The following is a 17,903-nucleotide window of genomic DNA, read 5'->3' as shown; positions in this document are numbered from 1 at the left end:
CATTCATTCTTTATCTCAGTTTAGCCAATCTCACAGAGTAGAATAAATTTAGATAATTTATGCCAGCTTGAAACCCTTAGATGAAAGAACAGATTTAATTATGGGTAACAACAGTAAGGTATTGTGCTTTAATAATATGATGTAATAATAAGAAAAAAATCCTTCTGAACTTGTATAAAACACTCTTCTCTCACTGTTCAGTATTCAAGCTACATTTATCTGGGTTAGTGGAAAGAAGAGCAATATTTGTAGTTCACCTTTGTTACAGAATATAGATGAGTAAAATTAACCTTCTCCACCTTGGTGGCCTCCAGATATGTCGGATGGCAATTCCAATCAATGATGAACTATTAGTTCTTTCTAGGTAACCCATCCATTGTCCCCAGTCTCTCATTTCCAGCTCACCTTATTCCTGCAGCTTTTCTGCCACATTGCTATTTGTATCTTCAAGAGCTGGAAAGCCCTGAAAGAATGACATCAGTTGAAAATCAGACCCTTGGCAGCCTAAAATGAAACAAAACAAATGCCAAGTACTCTCTAGAGGTACCCCAAGACATATTAATGTCAAAAAACCCTATCATTTTTATAATCATTTGGTGAGTAAAAGCTATAACTATAGCTCTCCGTTTTATATAACACTAGAACAGGAGGTTGTTACTAACTTCAACTCCCATTTCTCATAATCATGAACTAGTTCCTATTATACCTTCTGAGGAAATGCCTCTTAATAAAGACTGAGCTATCTTGTGTCTTCCATGTAACAGTATTCCACAATAGAACACCTTAAATTTTCATTTTCAAAACATAAACATTAACTTATACAGGAGACAGCAAAATAGTTTACTCGGCCCTCCCCTCCATTCTTAAAATGCTCCCATGCATGTCACAGAATTGGAAGTCCTGGTCTTTTGCCAGCCTTTATCCTTTGTCCTTTAGATCACAATGGAAACCATTGGGAATCATGACTGCTTCTATTTGCATAGATCTGCCCTTCAGGTGAAAAGCTGCATTTTATGTTTTCCCATAATACAATGTAAGACTGCATTAAGATAAAGAGACAAAATCCCAAATGGGATTGGAGTAAGACAGTTACCAATAAAAGGCATCTGACAGCAATTCCATCTTGTATTTACACCACAGAAGGATGAAATCTGCTGGCAAACTGCCATTTTATCTCTGCCATGACAGAATGGGAAGTATGACAGGGCTACTATGATTTCTTCCCACCAAATGACTACCATAGTAGGAAAATCACCACATTAATCCCAGAGTAAATATGAGTTAGATGGATTAGCTCCCTAATCCAGGTATGCTCACCCTAATATACCATGTTTTCCTCTCACAGTGATCTCAGAACAAAGTAGTCACAGAATTTATCTTAATCTGAATTTCAAGGGGCAGCCTCATATATTATATATTACAATAGCCCAGCTAGGAAGTGACCAAGGCATGAATAAATGTAAGTTCTTAGTGTTGCCATTGAACATGCATATTACTGAGAATTCTGAGAATGAACTTTACACATCCAGAAAATAGGAGGACTTATAGCCCCCTATTTTGCTTGTGAGGCCTCATATGATTCTTGAGCCAGTCTCAGGAAACTTCAGATTATAGACCAAATCAATTCACTGTTAAATTAAATATGCATAAAAGAATGTATAATTAAAATAACTCTAAAGAAAAGAAAATATTTTTTCCAGAAGGGTACATATATGAGAACTCAGCATGTTTAAAGAAATGCCATTTCAAAAAATACAGTGCCTGCAATCTGCATTGAGAATTAACTCTGCTAAGCTCAACTCAGAAATCTGCTGCCAATGCACAGGGGTTTTATAGTAGGTAATAGATTATTAAATCAATGGTTTCTTTAACAAAATGCTTCCTCAATCTGATACACTGCATTTCTTTCTTTCTTTCTTTCTTTCTATCTATCTATCTATCTATCTATCTATCTATCTATCTATCTATCATCTATCTGTCTATCTATCTATCTATCTATCTATCTATCTATCTATCTATCTATCTATCTATCTTTATCTATCATTCCCATCAGCAGACTATATACAACAGAATATGTAATCCAATGTACCTGGAAGGTATTAGGTTAGAAATGTTAAACTTACTTTTTATATAAAATATTAATTTATATTTGTTTCAATCATCTTTACCCAGTTCTCATTTTTCTCCAAAGATATATTGGTGGAAATGTCGAAACAAAGATTTTGATCATGAAAATTCCTATGGATATTTCTGACTCACTGGCATTTGAGCATGGAACTGGCAAATTAAAATCTCTCCACTGAGCACCCTGCTTACTCCAGATTGCCAGTTCCAGCTCTGTCTACATGTATTTATCCACACATATCAGCCCAGTCGTCTCTAAAATTCTGACAGCAAGAAAGTAAAAGCACGATACTTAACAAAATTGTTAATCCTGAAAACCCAAGTGCATCTAAAAGTATTCTAATAATACTATCAAAATAGTACAAATTATTTTAAAAACTTTTAAAAATAACATTTTTCAGAACTGATGAGAAATCCAGCAGCCTAGAGTTTAACAACATTTAGTAAGCAAAATGTATCTCAAGATCGTCATTCATTGATTCATTCTCCAAATTTTTGAATTTTGTAAATCAAAGGCACAGGACCTTTTGTAAATTAAACTGGGCTAGCAGAATCTCCTTTCCCCAACAAAAACTTGCTTTCCTACAAACCTTGCATCTACAACATCCACCCATCATAGCGGTGCTTTGCTTTGTAGGTTACCACAATTTTTCCATTACAATAAGTACAAAATTATATAATTTTATTACATAAAGAATATAAAGCTGGCTTAAAGGGTCTATTAAAATATTTCATACTCTGATTTCGAGTCATGTGCACATTTGCTTCTTTCTTTCTTTATATAACTGGGGATATTAAGGCTAGAATTTGCACTCATCGCACATCTTCAATGACTGAGCTACGATCAGGTGAAGAAAATGGACTGGTCTACTTTTTTCCCCTTTTGAAGCAGAGAAGAGTAATTCTAACACATGAACAAGGGGTGCACGTCCCAGGATGATTACCTGTTGTAGTTGGGTATTGTGCCCTTGTCCAAGTCTCGAAGTGTGAAGGGGTCCACACGAGCACAATACCATTCCAACTGCCCCTTATACAAGGTATCAGTAACATGAAGGATCTCTCGACACTTCACACACAGAGCATAAGGGTTTGAAAGCTCCAGGAGGCTCACGTTAGTACGCACATAAAATGAGTCACCAAGAATTGTCTTTCTTGAATCAAATGCTTCTTTGAGAGGCTGATAACCTAATAAAGAGAGTTCAGAAAAGGAAAGAGTTTTAAAGGATCCATATAGACCAGCAGATTACCAGACAATCAGTTGCTCTTTAGAGATGAAAAATAAATGGTCAGGTATTCATTTCTATATATTCTAATATGGTCAACACAGATGCAGAATATATTCAACTTTGGTGTCCAAATGAATTAAAGATAAATGAACACACCATGGCACCTTCTGCTTAGCTACTTACCTCTCATATCATGTGAGAATAGAAGAGCAGATGGGTCCTTCCAGTGCAACAAGCTTAAGTGAGCAACCTCCAGTGTGCAGTTCTCCAAAGATAGCCCTTCTCCATTTAGCTGTGCCTCCCTAAGCTGAGAGGGAGGGAGGGAGGGAGAGAGAGAGAGAGGCGGGAGAGAGATTCATTAGCTTCAGAATAACATTTCTGGGCTTAAATGTTTTTACCTTCTTTACAACTGTAACCTGCACAAAAAATCAAAAGATGATTGATGAATGGAAACTGGAAAGGAGGTTTCCTTAACAGACCTTTGAAACAAGCTGTTTCTGGGTTCTTAGATCTTCCTTTAAACAAAGAATGGAAGTCTTGTAAGCTCTTAAAATAAATAACACCTCCCATTAAGATTCCCAAACAGGCTACAGGCTTTTGTTTACTGGTGGATGCCTGCCCCATGCTTTGTTATTTCTGACCAACGGCATCATTTGAGAAAACTACATACAGGAGAAACTTGTGTATGCAGGCTACATTAACAGCACTTTTATTTATGGCCGAAAGGCCCAAAATGTTTTTAAAACCTTTTGGCTGTAAATAAAATTGATGAACAGCAGTGGCTAAGTCAGAAACATGGAATAATCTAACATTATAAACAATTCCACTTTTATTATTCTCTTATTGTGATGGAATATCTAACAGACCTTGGAAATATGGAAGGGGAAAAAAGACCATTATAGGAGAGATTAAAAATTAAAAAAAGAACAGCAGGGCTGTTAATGATTTAGGGGAGGGGGAAATGTAAGAAACAGACCCAGAGTAATTATGGTAGGTATTAATTGAGCTGAAGAATTGCTTTGGCAGGTTTTCAAGATTCTGCTACATTATCCTGTTAGAACTAAAGTTTGTTCCAGAAATCCAACCAATTATTTTTTTCTGAATCTGTCTGTCTCAAAGGGCTTGGCACCTCAAGAGGCACCATCAGGACATTCTGTTGGAGCAACAGTCTAAGACTTTGCTCAACAGAACATACTCAAATATAGTAGAATTGACTTGCTGTATTTCTAAACAAATGAAATAATATGTATTACCATCCTAAGGGGGGGAGAGGGGGAAATAATTTAGTTCAAAATCAAAAATTAGTAACTGCACTTGTGTTCCTCAAGCTAGTATAACGTACGCTGAAAATCAATCAGTTGCTGAAAGATATAACATTTGATCAGATACTCAATGAGGAGGCCAATCAGTAAGAAACATAAGCAATTCCCTCATGTTTGGTATAGTGAGTCCAGTGACCAGAATCAAAAGATAGAAATTGGAAAAGAACTTAGAGAAGCTTCTTTTCCAGCATTCTCTTTTCATTGTGGGGATAAAAATGTACAATCTATCAAACAGGATTTTGTTTGTTTTACTGTTTTAGAAACATAACAATAATTGTGTTGGATAGACCAAAAGTGTAGCATTTAAATTTTGAAACAGTCAAATAGATAATGTTGTGGAATCAATAAGCTTATGATAATGATTCGTTCAATTCAATGTTGCTTTAAAGTACTAAGGATTTATGCCTCTAAGTTACAGAATGCTGGAATAGTATGCTGGTTTCCAAAGTAATCACTAGACTGAACTTGCTAGCTACCATAGAATAGTGTGAATATGCTTGGTGTAAAATGGATCTGTTGTACTTATAACATATTGCCCAAAATGTGAAAAACTGACTGTTGTTATCATTAGTAAGGAAAGCTACATGTGACAAAGATAAGCCTGGTAAATTACTCTAAATCAGGGGTCCCCAACCCCGGGTCCACAGACTGGCACCAGTCTGCAGCATGCCAGCAATCAATTTGTGCAAACAAGCGAAGGCCTATCTGTGGGATGCAGGCAGCATGCAAAGCCAGGCTCCCTCAGGTCCATGGAAAAAACCTTTCTCCACGGAATCAGTCCTTGGTGCCCCCCAAAGTTTGGGGGCCGCTACTCTAAATTTTCTCTATATTACTAAATAATATTCAATAAAAGCCTCAATTAACCAAATCTATGATGGATGATGGAGGCCAGTTTCTTTGGACAATTTTGCAATAACCACAATACACAAAAGACTATGAATTAGAATATAAGAAAAATAAGCACTAAAATTTATATCAGAAAGTATGAATTGGATTCATCTACAGTAGGTTGCTATGAGTATATTGGGAGCTTGGCGTCCATAGTTTGCTGACAATTGTAATGAATTACGTTAATGGGAGAAAAGTGGAAGAAACAAATTTTGGTAGAAATCATGCAATATTCTTAATGAGTGTGATGCAGGATAAAAATTACTGTTAGGTTACCTGAGTGGATAGATGAGAGCAAGAGGAAAGAATACAGAAAAAGAGACTGGGTCTTCAGGAAATTGAAAATTAAATAAGTACGGTGACTGTATGTTGAGCACTTGCTCACAAAAAGGTGTGCTTCAAAAATGTGATTGAAACATAAGTCTCTTTATGCACATGTACCAAAGGTATTAATACAAATCTAAATTCATGATTAATTTGACCTTTTATGATGAGAATTAGTGAAGGATATAAGAGTTTTATTTTATTATTTTATTTTTTTGCTGTCAAGAATAAATCTTGAGTAAAATTGTCATGGAATAAAAAAGAAAGGCATAAAAGATATAAGTCTGCAGGAAAAGGAAGTATGAGCCCTACATGAAAAAGTATTAGATGACAGATTAATCTTCCAAGAGAATGAATGGAAAGTAGATGTCAGTTAAGAGGATATGGAAGATGCCTGGAACAGAGAATTGTGTTACTGAGGACCACAAAATTAGGTACAAATACATTAATGAGGAGTTTAAAATGGATGCCTGGTGGAATGATAAACTGAAAGAGTTTATAGAATGCGGGGGGAAAAATCCATATAAGAAAATGATGGCTGCAGCAAGAATAACAGTATTTATGGCAAATAATGTAATAAAAGAGAAGGAATGGTTATGAAAAAAACAGCAATTTTGATGGAGATTTTTTAAAAAAAAGATCTGGAATGGGGCAAAAATTCAAGACAAGGAGCTTCACTGGTGAATGAAATTAAAAATAAAAGTGATAGAATGATTTGAGATTAACTGAAAAAGTGAACTGAAAGGGAATGTCAGAAAGAGTATTTTAAAGTTGTGTATGGGTATGTCAGATATATGTTGAGAAGTGGAACTGAGATAAATGCTTCAAATGTCAGTGCACAAGACTTGGTGTTTCTCTCTTTCTTAACCAACTTTTCCTTCATAGAAATTAGCCATAATTCCAGAGTTCTGTTCATACTTCTAGGAGCCGACATCCCTCTCGGAGTCCTGCCTTCTCAGCTTCTGAGCCTGGTTTCACCCACTGGACATAAATCCCAGTTCTGTTTCCTCCAAGGATGGAAATATCTCCAGTCAGTCCCCTGCTCTGGAGTGCTGGAACACTCAGGGGACTTGTACTGGACAAATGCACCATAACCGATCTAAAAGAGAAAGGAAACAATGAGAGGGATTTATATTCTGGTCTCTGCATAAATGGAGAGATGGATATGGGCTCTGTTTTACAAGAACAATAAAGGCACATCCAGTAAAATGTTCTAGTTCCCACTGGGCGTCAATCACGGAACAATGGAAGGCTAGATTTTCTACAACTACTGCAGAGTTTTCATCTGAAGAGCCGTGCAATAACTAAATTCATGGCACTGCTAGAGATTTTGGTCCTAGGGAGACCAGGATATTTTTATGGTGCAGCCTAAAGACACATGAATCCCAAAATTAATTTTTTTGTCTCGATACAATAGCATCTTTTTTCATAGATCTAACAAATCTCCGGTACCAGCAAGTTTCCAGCACCTTGGGCAACAGCCTCCGTTTCTTGTGCAAGAAAAATTATTGCCAGATTTTAAGCTGGAACTTTTCCAGCTTTTCACAGCCTGATATTAGATGTAACAGATCGCTTTTCTCATCACCCTCAGGTACCAGGCCTCCTGGAGAATATGAGAGTTGCAGTGCTCATGTTAGACTGCATTTGGAAGAAGCTAGATTAATAAAGGCTATATTTTACCTGACAAGAAGGTTTGCTTTGTTTTGTCAGAATTATTTGGATCTAATTTAATTTGCATTGGGGGGGGGGCAGAAGCTGTATTTTCTTTCTTTTTTTAATGTGATTTGCCCTGGAGAAGTATATGGCAGAGCAGTAAGAAAATATCTGAAAATATGAGAGGTGATTGCAAATCTGGATTCCATTTCCTTAAAAGAAAGACTGTATTCTAATAGTAGGAAGAGCCATTCTCATGATATAGCAGCTTCCCTAATTGGTACCTGCTGATCTGAAGTAGAAGGTGATAGTGCCTCTAAGACTGCAGCATCAGGGGGCTGAGATTTGAGCTTTGATGGTAGAGGACAATCTTATTTTCTACAACACTCGTGTTGATAAAGCTGTCTCTAGAAACTAAGAGAAAGCCAAACAGACCTTCTGGCAAACTTTTGTTGATCGCAATCACTGGAGAGGCAGGCTTCTGATTTTGCCCTGGTGTATGCACTGCTGGAAGAGGAAGGTGACCTGGCAGAAGAGGCTGTGGTGGTGGTGGTACTTCCTGACGGGGAGAAAGATGGAGAACAGGTTCGTATTATTCATTCTTACATTGCATGTAGAGGCTGGGGAGGTTCAGGGGAGGATAAACACTGACATAAATATGGGAAGAAAACCCCAAATGCAAAAGGGCTCTTTCATATACAAGGCTACTATGGCATAGGATGGGTGGAACTCAGGAAAGAACCTAAACACCTACAGGCTTGGGTCACTTAAGGTGATATCAGCCAAAAGATAGCAAGTCACGGAATAAATACGGCCTCTTTAAAGGACCCTCATCTTGCATTAAGATCCGGAGTTTGGGGCACACCTTTGGCATACTTAACATCTAAATGCAAAAATCCAGACAGGATTGTGCTAAATGCCAATCTACCTGTTAGGTGCCTTGGTAGTAAAACCCACAAAACTATCTGATCTCAGGATATACAGTGAGACAGGCTCTAGAGATTTACAACCTGTCACCAAGAACCAATAACAGCCAGAAGCTGAAACATTCATCTTTTCCAGTTTCTACTCTTCTGAATTTGAATCGCATTCATTGTCTAACCACTCCCCTCTCCCCAATAAATTAAGGACACCAAACAGGAATAACCTGAGAGTCAAGCATGCATGCAGGATATGCAGTGAGCCCCTGGATAATTAACCCAGAGCTAGCAACTGAAGCATAGGGCGCCTGTGCCCCCTGGTGGATACATATTCATGCAGGTGATTTTGTAAGAGGAAAGTCTCTTCTCTCCCTACCCCCCACCTCTAGCAGCTTTCAAGATGAAAATATTTGATAGGAAATCATAACTAGCAATACCTGTTAAGTCTTCCAGGCTACCAAACGACCCGTAAGACCAACTAAAGTCAGGAAAAAATACAGAACACAATGGGGGAAAAACATTACTTTTTATAAAAAATCAAAATCAAATCTCTTGTATTGATATTCTTTCATTTCTTCAAATAATTCAGAGGACATACAAAATAGTGGGAAGTTCCTTTCCAGCCTTCATTAATTCTCCACCATGTTACCACATTATCTATATTAATAAATTGCCCTTCTCAGCTTTTTTTTGTAACCTGAGCAGGGTAACTTTGTCTATCTCATTCATCCTAGAGTTTAAAATCTCTTCTCTCAAAACAGAGCAGTTAAAATCTCTGGGGAGCAGGTTATAATTTAAGGTGCTCCTGTCTCTTGCCTGGCCTGTTTCTGTTCTCTGCCATGACTTCATTCCATTTCCAGAAGATAAATGTTTTCATTACCCTTAGAGAAAACTAATGGATTGGCAGAGAGGAGAACCTTGAGAAAGAGCAGTGACTGGATTGTTCAAATTCAGCACTGAAAGAATATCTCATGAGTTTCTGCCACTTGACAATCTGAATTAAACTAGGTCAAAGGGAGACAATCCAGAATTCACAGTAATACTGAAATTCTACATGTCCGAGGTACCATATTCCTCTATCAGCCATACATTAATGCACTCTTTTCTCAACCTTGACAACTTTAAGAGGTGTGGACTTTGACTCCTGGAATTCCCCAGCCAGTTCTGGGAATTGAAGTCCACACACCATAAAGTTGCAAAGGTTGTGGTGGGGGGGGGGGGGGGAAACCGCATTAATGTTGAAGGTAAGATTCTTTAGCTCTTCTGAATGGACAAGCCCAAGGTTCAGGAACCCAACCGGGAGAATTTTCTTTTCAGCCTATTCTAATTGTTACCTCTTAAAAGGCGCTGGCCCATCTTCACGCTGCCGCCGAAGTATAGAACCCGCACATGGGGGGAAGGGAAAGATGGAGAGCCGGTTTATTTCTTTCTCTCTGTCTGGAGTCACTTCCTAAGGAAAGCAGAAAACACATGTTGACTTCAGACAATTCCCTACCTCCTCACCCCATATGTCTTTGTCTCAATCAAGCTAGGCTTGATATCACCGCTTGTGATTAATTTTAATCACAACTTATTCAACAAAAGGCATGCACATATAAACAAATTACAAATAACTCACAAGTGGAGAACATATCCAGCACAGCTTCTTCCTGTTACAGTATTTTCCCCACAACAACCCTATGAGATGAGTTGGGCTGAGAGGGAGTGACTGGCCCTACGTTACCCAGGTGGCTTTCATGGCTAAAACAGGACTAGAATTAAGTCTTCCAGTTTCTAACTGGTGCCTTAGCCAGTAGTCCTATTGACTAACCTGATAACTTCTCAGGGCTTAGGGGTGACATTTTCCAGAATTCTGAGTGGTCTTAATGGGTGGGAATCCAATGGACTATAAACCCAACATTTCTAGAAAATGTCAAATAGGTGATAAAAGGTAAAGGTAAAGGTTCCCCCGCACATGCGTGCTAGTTGTTTCCGACTCTAGGGGCCGGTGCTCATCTCCGTTTCAAAGCCGAAGAGCCAGCGCTTGTCCGAGGACGTCTCCGTGGTCATGTGGCCGGCATGACTAGACACCAAAGGCGCACGGAACGCTGTTACCTTCCCACCGTAGTGGTCCCTATTTTTCTACTTGCATTTTTACGTGCTTTCAAACTGCTAGGTGGGCAGAAGCTGGGACGAGTAACAGGCGCTCACTCTGTTACGCGGCACTCGGGATTCGACCCGCCAAACTGCCGACCTTCCAATCGACAAGTTCAGCGTCCTAACCCACTGTACCAGAACTCTAATTAGAAGCTAATCTATCCAGCTTGCATATTTAGGACAGAATACAAAGGTAGGGTTCAAGTTCTATTTATAGTTTTATCATTTTGTTATCACCAGCAACTTCATAGATTATCCCAACCAAAAACCATCCTGAGAGAACAGAGCCAACTTCAGGAAGCAAATGCGATAGAAGCCAATTTGTTCATGGAAGCTACTCCTCCATCTCAAAGCCAGCTATGAAGAGAACATAGGCTATTGACAGACTCTTCTTTTAAAGGCATACAAGTATGGAAAACCAAGGGTGGTTTTGAAGTTGGCCCCAACCTTCTGTAAGAGAACTGAATTACACGTCTGCATGTATTCCAGAACATATGGAAAACACAAAGATAGAGAAGGGCACCACAAATATATTGACATGCCACAGATCTCATTAAAAAGTTGGATTGTCATTTGTAATTTGATATTTCCTGGTTTAACAGCCATGAAACTAGCTATTCATGTAAACCTGCAGATTCAAAATTGTTGTTGTTGTTAGCTGTGAAGTCATGTCCGACCCATCACGACCCTATGGACAATGTTCCTCCAGGCCTTTCTGTCCTCTACCATCTTCTGGAGTCCATTTAGGCTCAAGCCTACTTCAGTGACTCCATCCAGCCACCTCATTCTCTGTGGTCCCCTTCTTCTATTGCCCTCAATCTTTCCCAGCATTAGGCTCTTCTCCAGTGAGTCCTTCCTTCTCATTAGGTGGCCAAAGTATTTGAGTTTCAACCTCAGGATCTGGCCTTCTAAAGAGCAGTCAGGGTTGATCTCCCCTAGGACTAACCAGTTTGATCACCTTGCAGTCCAAGGGACTTGCAGGAGTCTTCTCCAGCACCAGAGTTCAAAGGCCTCAATTCTTTGGCACTCAGCCTTTCTTATGGTCCAACTTTCACTGCCATACATTGCAACTGGGAAGACCATAGCCTTGACTATACGCACTTTTGTTGACAGGGTGATGTCTCTGCTTTTTAGTGTGCTGTCTAGATTTGCCATGGCTTTCCTCCCCAGGAGCAAGCGTCTTTTAATTTCTTGGCTACAGTCCCCATCTGCAGTGATCTTGGAGCCCAGGAAAATAAAATCTGTCACTACCTCCATTTCTTCCCTATGGACAGTATCAAAAGGCAAAACGATATGATGCTGGAAGATGAGCCCTTCAGGTCGGAAGGTGTCCAATATGCTACTGGGGAAGAGCAGAGAGCTAGTACTAGTAGCGCCAGAAAGAATGAAGCGACTGGGCCAAAGCCGAAAGGATGCTCAGCTGTGGATGTATCTGGTGGTGAAAGGAAAGTCCGATGCTGTAAAGGTTCAAAATTAGTGTCTCTTTAAAGAAGTTGTGTTGGGAACTACTGGTTCAGTTATTATACACCACCAAATTTTAAAATCAATTGAATTTTCTTGATTCAGATTCACTGTAGTCTCTCAACAACTGATGGATATGGCTTCCTATAGTAAAGTATTTACTTAATGTAGGAGTCCAGTACACAATAAGCCAATATTAGAGGCTGTGACAGTCTTGCCTACCTGCTGGACACAGTACAGAAGGTTACATAATTTTGTTTGTTCTGAGAATAGAAATTTCATCCGTTCTCATCAAAAAATCATAAAAGAGGCTTCTCAGCAAGTTCCCAAAGATATGCTGGGATTGCAATTCCCAGTTTAAAGCCCTCTAAATGTTTTGGGGCTCTAACTTCCAAGATTCCCGTTACAACTTGGGGGTGGTTAGTTGTAGGAATCTAACTTAAATCCTCAACTCTGCCTAAGTATATTTTCAGCTTTAGCTATCACTTTTTGCCACCTAAACAGAAAAACAGCAACATTTTCTAAGAACATATAAAATTATCTTATACCACATCAGCTCGTTCCTCCAAAAAGCATCAGTTGTGTTTCTTCATTAATAGCTACCACAAGATAGTCCTCCACATTTTGCTGAACTACAACTTTCAGCATCTCTCACTATCAGATGGGTTTTGAAAATTATACCTCAGTCAGGTGTGATTACTCTCTGCCATCTAATTCTTTGTAATTAAAGCTATTACCAAAGAGAGATCTTTCAGAATTTAAGATTGCACCTTTTTAATTCATGACTTATGCGATCTCTTCTTACCACATCTGGCCCTACAGAGTCTCTTGGGAATACAATGTCCAGGATGTCTGGTGAATCTACAATCCCATCCTCCAGGGACAAAGGCTTTTCTAATATGCTCCAACTGCTGCTGTAGAGTGAACGAGAAGAGGAACATATCTTGGGGGGCAGAAGGAGAGAAAAAGAGAGGATGAATGCAAGATACTTCCTACACAGACACGCTTAATTTTCAGACAAGAATTCTTTGTATTACTTCATTTACTGCATTGATTTTATGGAGGGTAAAAAGAGCATTCCTTTTCTAATTTTAGGAATCATCCAGACTGACTCGATCATTTTAGAGAAAAATTTCATTTTGCGGTACCAGAAGTTCTTAATATCAGGGTAGAATCCTATAAATGGAATGGGATTTGTTTTTGTTTCATTTTGATGAAATATCAAGGGCTTAAAGAAGAATTTGGGACAGTTTTGATCCTACAGACTTTAATGTAGTTTAAGCTTGGAATAATTAGCTGTCCTTTTCTGCATTCTTCATGGACAAAGGGGTAGGGCTGTTTTTTTACATGTGCTTCTTGTGTTTCGATTTCTCACTCTTACAGTTATCTAGGAGATGAGGGCAAGGAGGGTAGCTTATATTGCCATTCACATGTGCCCTCTTCTTCTTTAGTGAGCTTAATTGCATAGGAGAAGTGATGGCAGAACCTGGGGGCAGAGTGAAAAGGGGTATCAGTCTAGAATCCTTGGTAGCCACAAGAGAATTAAGTACAACCTCCTTGAGTACTGTTCACCCTTACCTAATTCTAAGCAGTTGAGGAGATCCTGTGCATAGGCTTTTTGCAATAAATCAGTTTAATTGAACCTTCATGTGTGGTCCTGGTCTTTTGAGCCTGACAATTCCATTAAATTCTAGCCTCCCTTTCCAACAAATCATTGGTCTTCTCATCTTTCTTTGGAGGGATTCTTGGTGCTCTTTCAGCTTGGTTGTTTTCTTGCAGACATTTCATTACCCAACTAGGCAGCATCATCAATGCTAGCCTGTGACGTTATCTAGTTTGGGTAATACAATGACTGCAAGAAAACAACCAAGCTCAGAGAGCAACAAGGACCCCTCATTTCAACCCTGAGCTACAAATATTCTCCTCTACTGTCTTTTTTTCTTCCAAGCATACCTTCTTGGCAAGGCCTCTGTTACACAAGCATCGCTGCAACTGTCCCTCTAGTGTGCCCTCAGCCTGTGTGAGTTTACTCAGCAAGTCATCTCTCTCTTCCTCCAAAGTCCGAACACGTTTACGGTATTGGTCCTTCTCAATGAGGCTTTGGGAATACTGGAGCTGAATGTCATCTCGGCTCTGAATGGCCTAAAGGAAACAGTGAGGAAGGGGAACTGATGGGTGAGATTATAGGCAGAACTGTGCATAGCATGCACTCTTCTTTTCTCTAAATCACATTCTAAACAAGTTACATCCAATTTTGCACATTGCTTCATAATTTCTGCTGTTTTAGAATCCATAATCAAAAAGATAAAATGCCATGTTTTATTAAGGTCCTTTTTAGCTCCCTTCTGGTATTCACCAGGCCTTTCTAAACAAAGAATTTCCTAATTGAAAGTAAAATTACAGTAAGATAGCTATTTAAAATATAGAGAAATGTGAATGCATTGACATAATAATTCAATCAATATACAATTACTTATAGAACAACAGCAATGGAGCAGAGTACATTTAATAAAAAATAATCCAAATAACCGGGAACTGGTATAAATAAACAATCTTAACAGACTTCCAGATGTTTCCATCTGATCTAGGATCTGAGGTCATATTACACAAGTATCTATGAAGAACCACACTGAGAAACAGGCTGGATTGGAAATATAAAGCAAGCATCATTCTTCTATCTTATCATTCCTATATGGTTTCTGTATTTTTCTATTACTTTGAGTAGCATGAAATGGGGTAGCAAGAATATTATCACCATAACACATGGTTTAATCTTAACTGTATAGCATAATTATAAGCCAAGGAAACATTTCAGAGGAGAAGCCATTTACCTGATCTCTTTCCTTCTCAATCTCCTCTAGCTGAGAAAGCACGGTGTTCATTCTGTGCTTATACAGATCACAGTTCTTCTGCAGAGTATGGAATTTCAATTGTAAATCCTCCATTTCTTGTAGATACTGAAAAAGAAATTTCAGAGATGGAATATTTTCCAAGTAAATGTTCAGGTCCCAAACAAAGCCAGTTAGAGGTTTCCAATCTCTTTTCAAATGACAGGGTTCAGAAAGAAGAAAGTGTACATGCATCTGTTTTGCATCACTTGCACCTCACTTTCAATTATCAAGCATTGCTTAGGACAAAGGGAGTAAATTTAGAATTTCTAGAATAGAAAGCATGTATCTGATGTTTAAAAGACATTAGAAGGGGAGATTTTTCCTGCTGAGGTCCAAATTGCCTTAATGAGACTCTATGAAGATGTTCATTCTAACATAGTGAGATCCAGAAATGAATAGTATTAGAATCTTGTTTTCTTTTTTATATACCTGTTTGCAAGGATGGAAGTGGGATAGCATTATTATCTTCCATTGCCTGTTTCAATTTGCAAAAGATTCCTTCCATAGGTTTTGCTGGCTTTTTTCAAAAGGGAAGCACAAAGTAAGGACTATCAGTGACCAGAGTCCAAAAATATTTTGACTGGTGCTCTGCTTTTAGCCCATGGCACAAGCATTCCCTGTTCACTAATGGCTGGAACAAGGATTTCATGGCTGTTCCAATGTGTCTCCAAGCTTAAATGTCTGGGGTTAGTGTTACAGCATCTTACCTTATCTCTCAGCTGTTCAGCACACTGCAGCTCATTCTGTAAGGAGCTGAGCTTCTGACACAGTTCCTGTCGGTCTGCTTGTGCTTCCTTCCAATCATGCTCCAGAATGTCTAGAAGAACCCTCTCAGAGCCCGGCACATGGTCTTCCCTTGCTTTCTAAGCAGTAAAGAAGCAAAGACACTCATCTGCTAGGACCGGGGTCTTCAAATTTGGCCCTTTTATGGCTTGTGGACTTCAACTCCCAGTCCACAAGTCATAAAAGGGACAAGTTTGAAGATGCTAGGACATAATCTAATTTCAGGATAATTAAGGCTTTGGGGGGGGGGGAGAACAGAAATCAGTATGCTTGCCTAAGGAATATTTTAAAATATCTCCAGCAGGAGCTCCAGAGTAGAGTGCTCTATTTATTCTACTCTTTGCCTACTTGACAGTCTCCAGATGTGTTCAACACCCTTCATCCTCAGTTAGCCCTGGAATGCCTTTTTTAAAGAAAGGCTAACCAATTCAATATCTATATATCTTTGCTACCATCAAAAGTGAAAGATGCATTTGTGCAACAAACGTCCTATCAGTGTCTTGCCATTTTTAATTTCATGTCCGCTTTTAAATAATTCTGAATCCTTTAGTCTTGTAGGAATTCTGAAAACTGCCAATTAGCAAGCCTGGCCCCTTAGTTTCTAAGCAAAGAATGGCTGTTACATCTGTTTGAAACTATAAGATCGATGCAGTTTAACAGCCTTTTCATTCATGTGCAAGAGCAGCCTGGGATATTCTGCTGCCTGAGATGGAGCAATGAATGGTGGCCTTGCTTGCAAAATCAAGACACACTGATTGTAAGATCAATCAAGTTACTATCTTCTAAAACAGAAACCACACAAGCAGATCTCTCTCTTCCTTGTCAGTAGAGAAATATATTCCACAATTATATACTGGCTTCCTTTTGAAGCTCAAGAAACTTGTCTCAGTATCTCTAATAGTAATGTCAGCCCTTCCACAGGCTGACTCTGCATCTCCCTGCATTAAACCAGAAAGCCGCAGTAGCTGTCAGAGCCAATAACATACAGGCAGAGCTCTAGTTTTGATTATATTTAGATGAATGATATGAGGGGATCTAAGCAGTGAAAAAATACTTATTCTAAAGAGACAAGCTGTGTCAGATTGAAACCGTATAGTCAAAACATCATAGCTAAGCAATGTTTTATGGATGATTATGCACATGGGCAGATGGGCTCATGTCTTCCAAGAACCTTACAATTTCATGCTTTCTGGGACGGGTTCTTAAGCTACTCTACATAAAAATTATAGAATATAATGGAAATGGCAATATTTTGCTGTGTATGTAACAGATTTATATAACTGATTGTATCCATATGCTTCTTCCTCAAGAATACTTTTCTTTAAAACTATATATTTTTCCTGGTTAAAAAATTAAAAGGATTTGGGGAAAAGGAAGAATTTTAAACCAAAATATACTGTATTTAAGTAACATTCACCAAAAGTAAAACAAATTAAGAGTAAGTGGTACATCACGAGATAACATGTAAATAACCATACAATTGGAATCCACAATACAGAATAGTTTTAAATCATAAATTCAAGGAAAACCTCAAAACTATATATATTCATATATTTCAGGGTAAAAATAGGGGTTATTTGGTAACTCAGATATAACAGGCTGTTTACATCTCCCAAACAGCTGAGAATCACAGCTGTTCATACCACCCATTGATATTTTAGCAGCATCTAAGCCAGTGCTAGAGGCCCTCTTTTTAAAATATATTTTATTTTTAGCATTCTACCAACTCAAGTTCTAATCCGGCACTAGTGCAAGAATGAACACAACGCTCATGCAATATGTAGTATGTTTATAGCTGGGTGGCAAGTCTTACACTTATTATAAAAGACTACTTTGTACTGAAGCTACTCAAGGAGAAACATTTGTCAATGTTGTGATGAGGTAATTTAAAGGGAACAAAGACTGTGATACACAAAAATACAAGACACTGCTGGAAAGGAAGGAATAGCCTTGCTGGCATTCACTCTTTAATTGTTTAAGGTTTACATATAAAATCACACATATAACTAGTTTAGTGTTTGCCAATCAGATGCCCTTTAATTGCATTGGACTATCATCTGTATAGGGGATGCGGTGGCTCCATGGGTTAGGACGCTGAGTTTGTCGATCAGATGGTCGGCAGTTTGGCGGGTCGAATCCCGAGTGCCGCGTAACAGAGTGAGAGCCTGTTACTCG

At 38.7% G+C, this 17,903-nt stretch overlaps 1 protein-coding gene across 2 annotated transcripts in view; it reads right to left on the bottom strand.

The window, feature by feature from the left end:
• Positions 1 to 17,903, bottom strand: part of CARD10 (caspase recruitment domain family member 10) — a 59,572-nt gene that overhangs the window by 17,703 nt on the left and 23,966 nt on the right. For both annotated transcript variants that reach the window (XM_083365524.1, XM_083365523.1), the window contains exons 8-18: positions 15,653 to 15,808; positions 14,886 to 15,011; positions 14,008 to 14,196; positions 12,860 to 12,997; positions 9,792 to 9,907; positions 8,895 to 8,935; positions 7,973 to 8,096; positions 6,803 to 6,983; positions 3,534 to 3,657; positions 3,069 to 3,309; positions 406 to 463 (exon numbers count right to left, since the gene is read on the bottom strand). In XM_083365524.1, the coding sequence (XP_083221650.1) occupies positions 406 to 463; positions 3,069 to 3,309; positions 3,534 to 3,657; positions 6,803 to 6,983; positions 7,973 to 8,096; positions 8,895 to 8,935; positions 9,792 to 9,907; positions 12,860 to 12,997; positions 14,008 to 14,196; positions 14,886 to 15,011; positions 15,653 to 15,808 (1,494 nt within the window). The remainder of the gene's footprint in view (positions 1 to 405; positions 464 to 3,068; positions 3,310 to 3,533; positions 3,658 to 6,802; positions 6,984 to 7,972; positions 8,097 to 8,894; positions 8,936 to 9,791; positions 9,908 to 12,859; positions 12,998 to 14,007; positions 14,197 to 14,885; positions 15,012 to 15,652; positions 15,809 to 17,903) is intronic.

This window comes from Vipera ursinii (genome assembly GCF_947247035.1).
Source record: "Vipera ursinii genome assembly, chromosome: 6".
Classification (NCBI taxonomy): domain Eukaryota; kingdom Metazoa; phylum Chordata; class Lepidosauria; order Squamata; family Viperidae; genus Vipera; species Vipera ursinii.
Note: the sequence above shows the minus strand (reverse complement) of the source record. Positions and strands in the feature narration are given on the sequence as shown.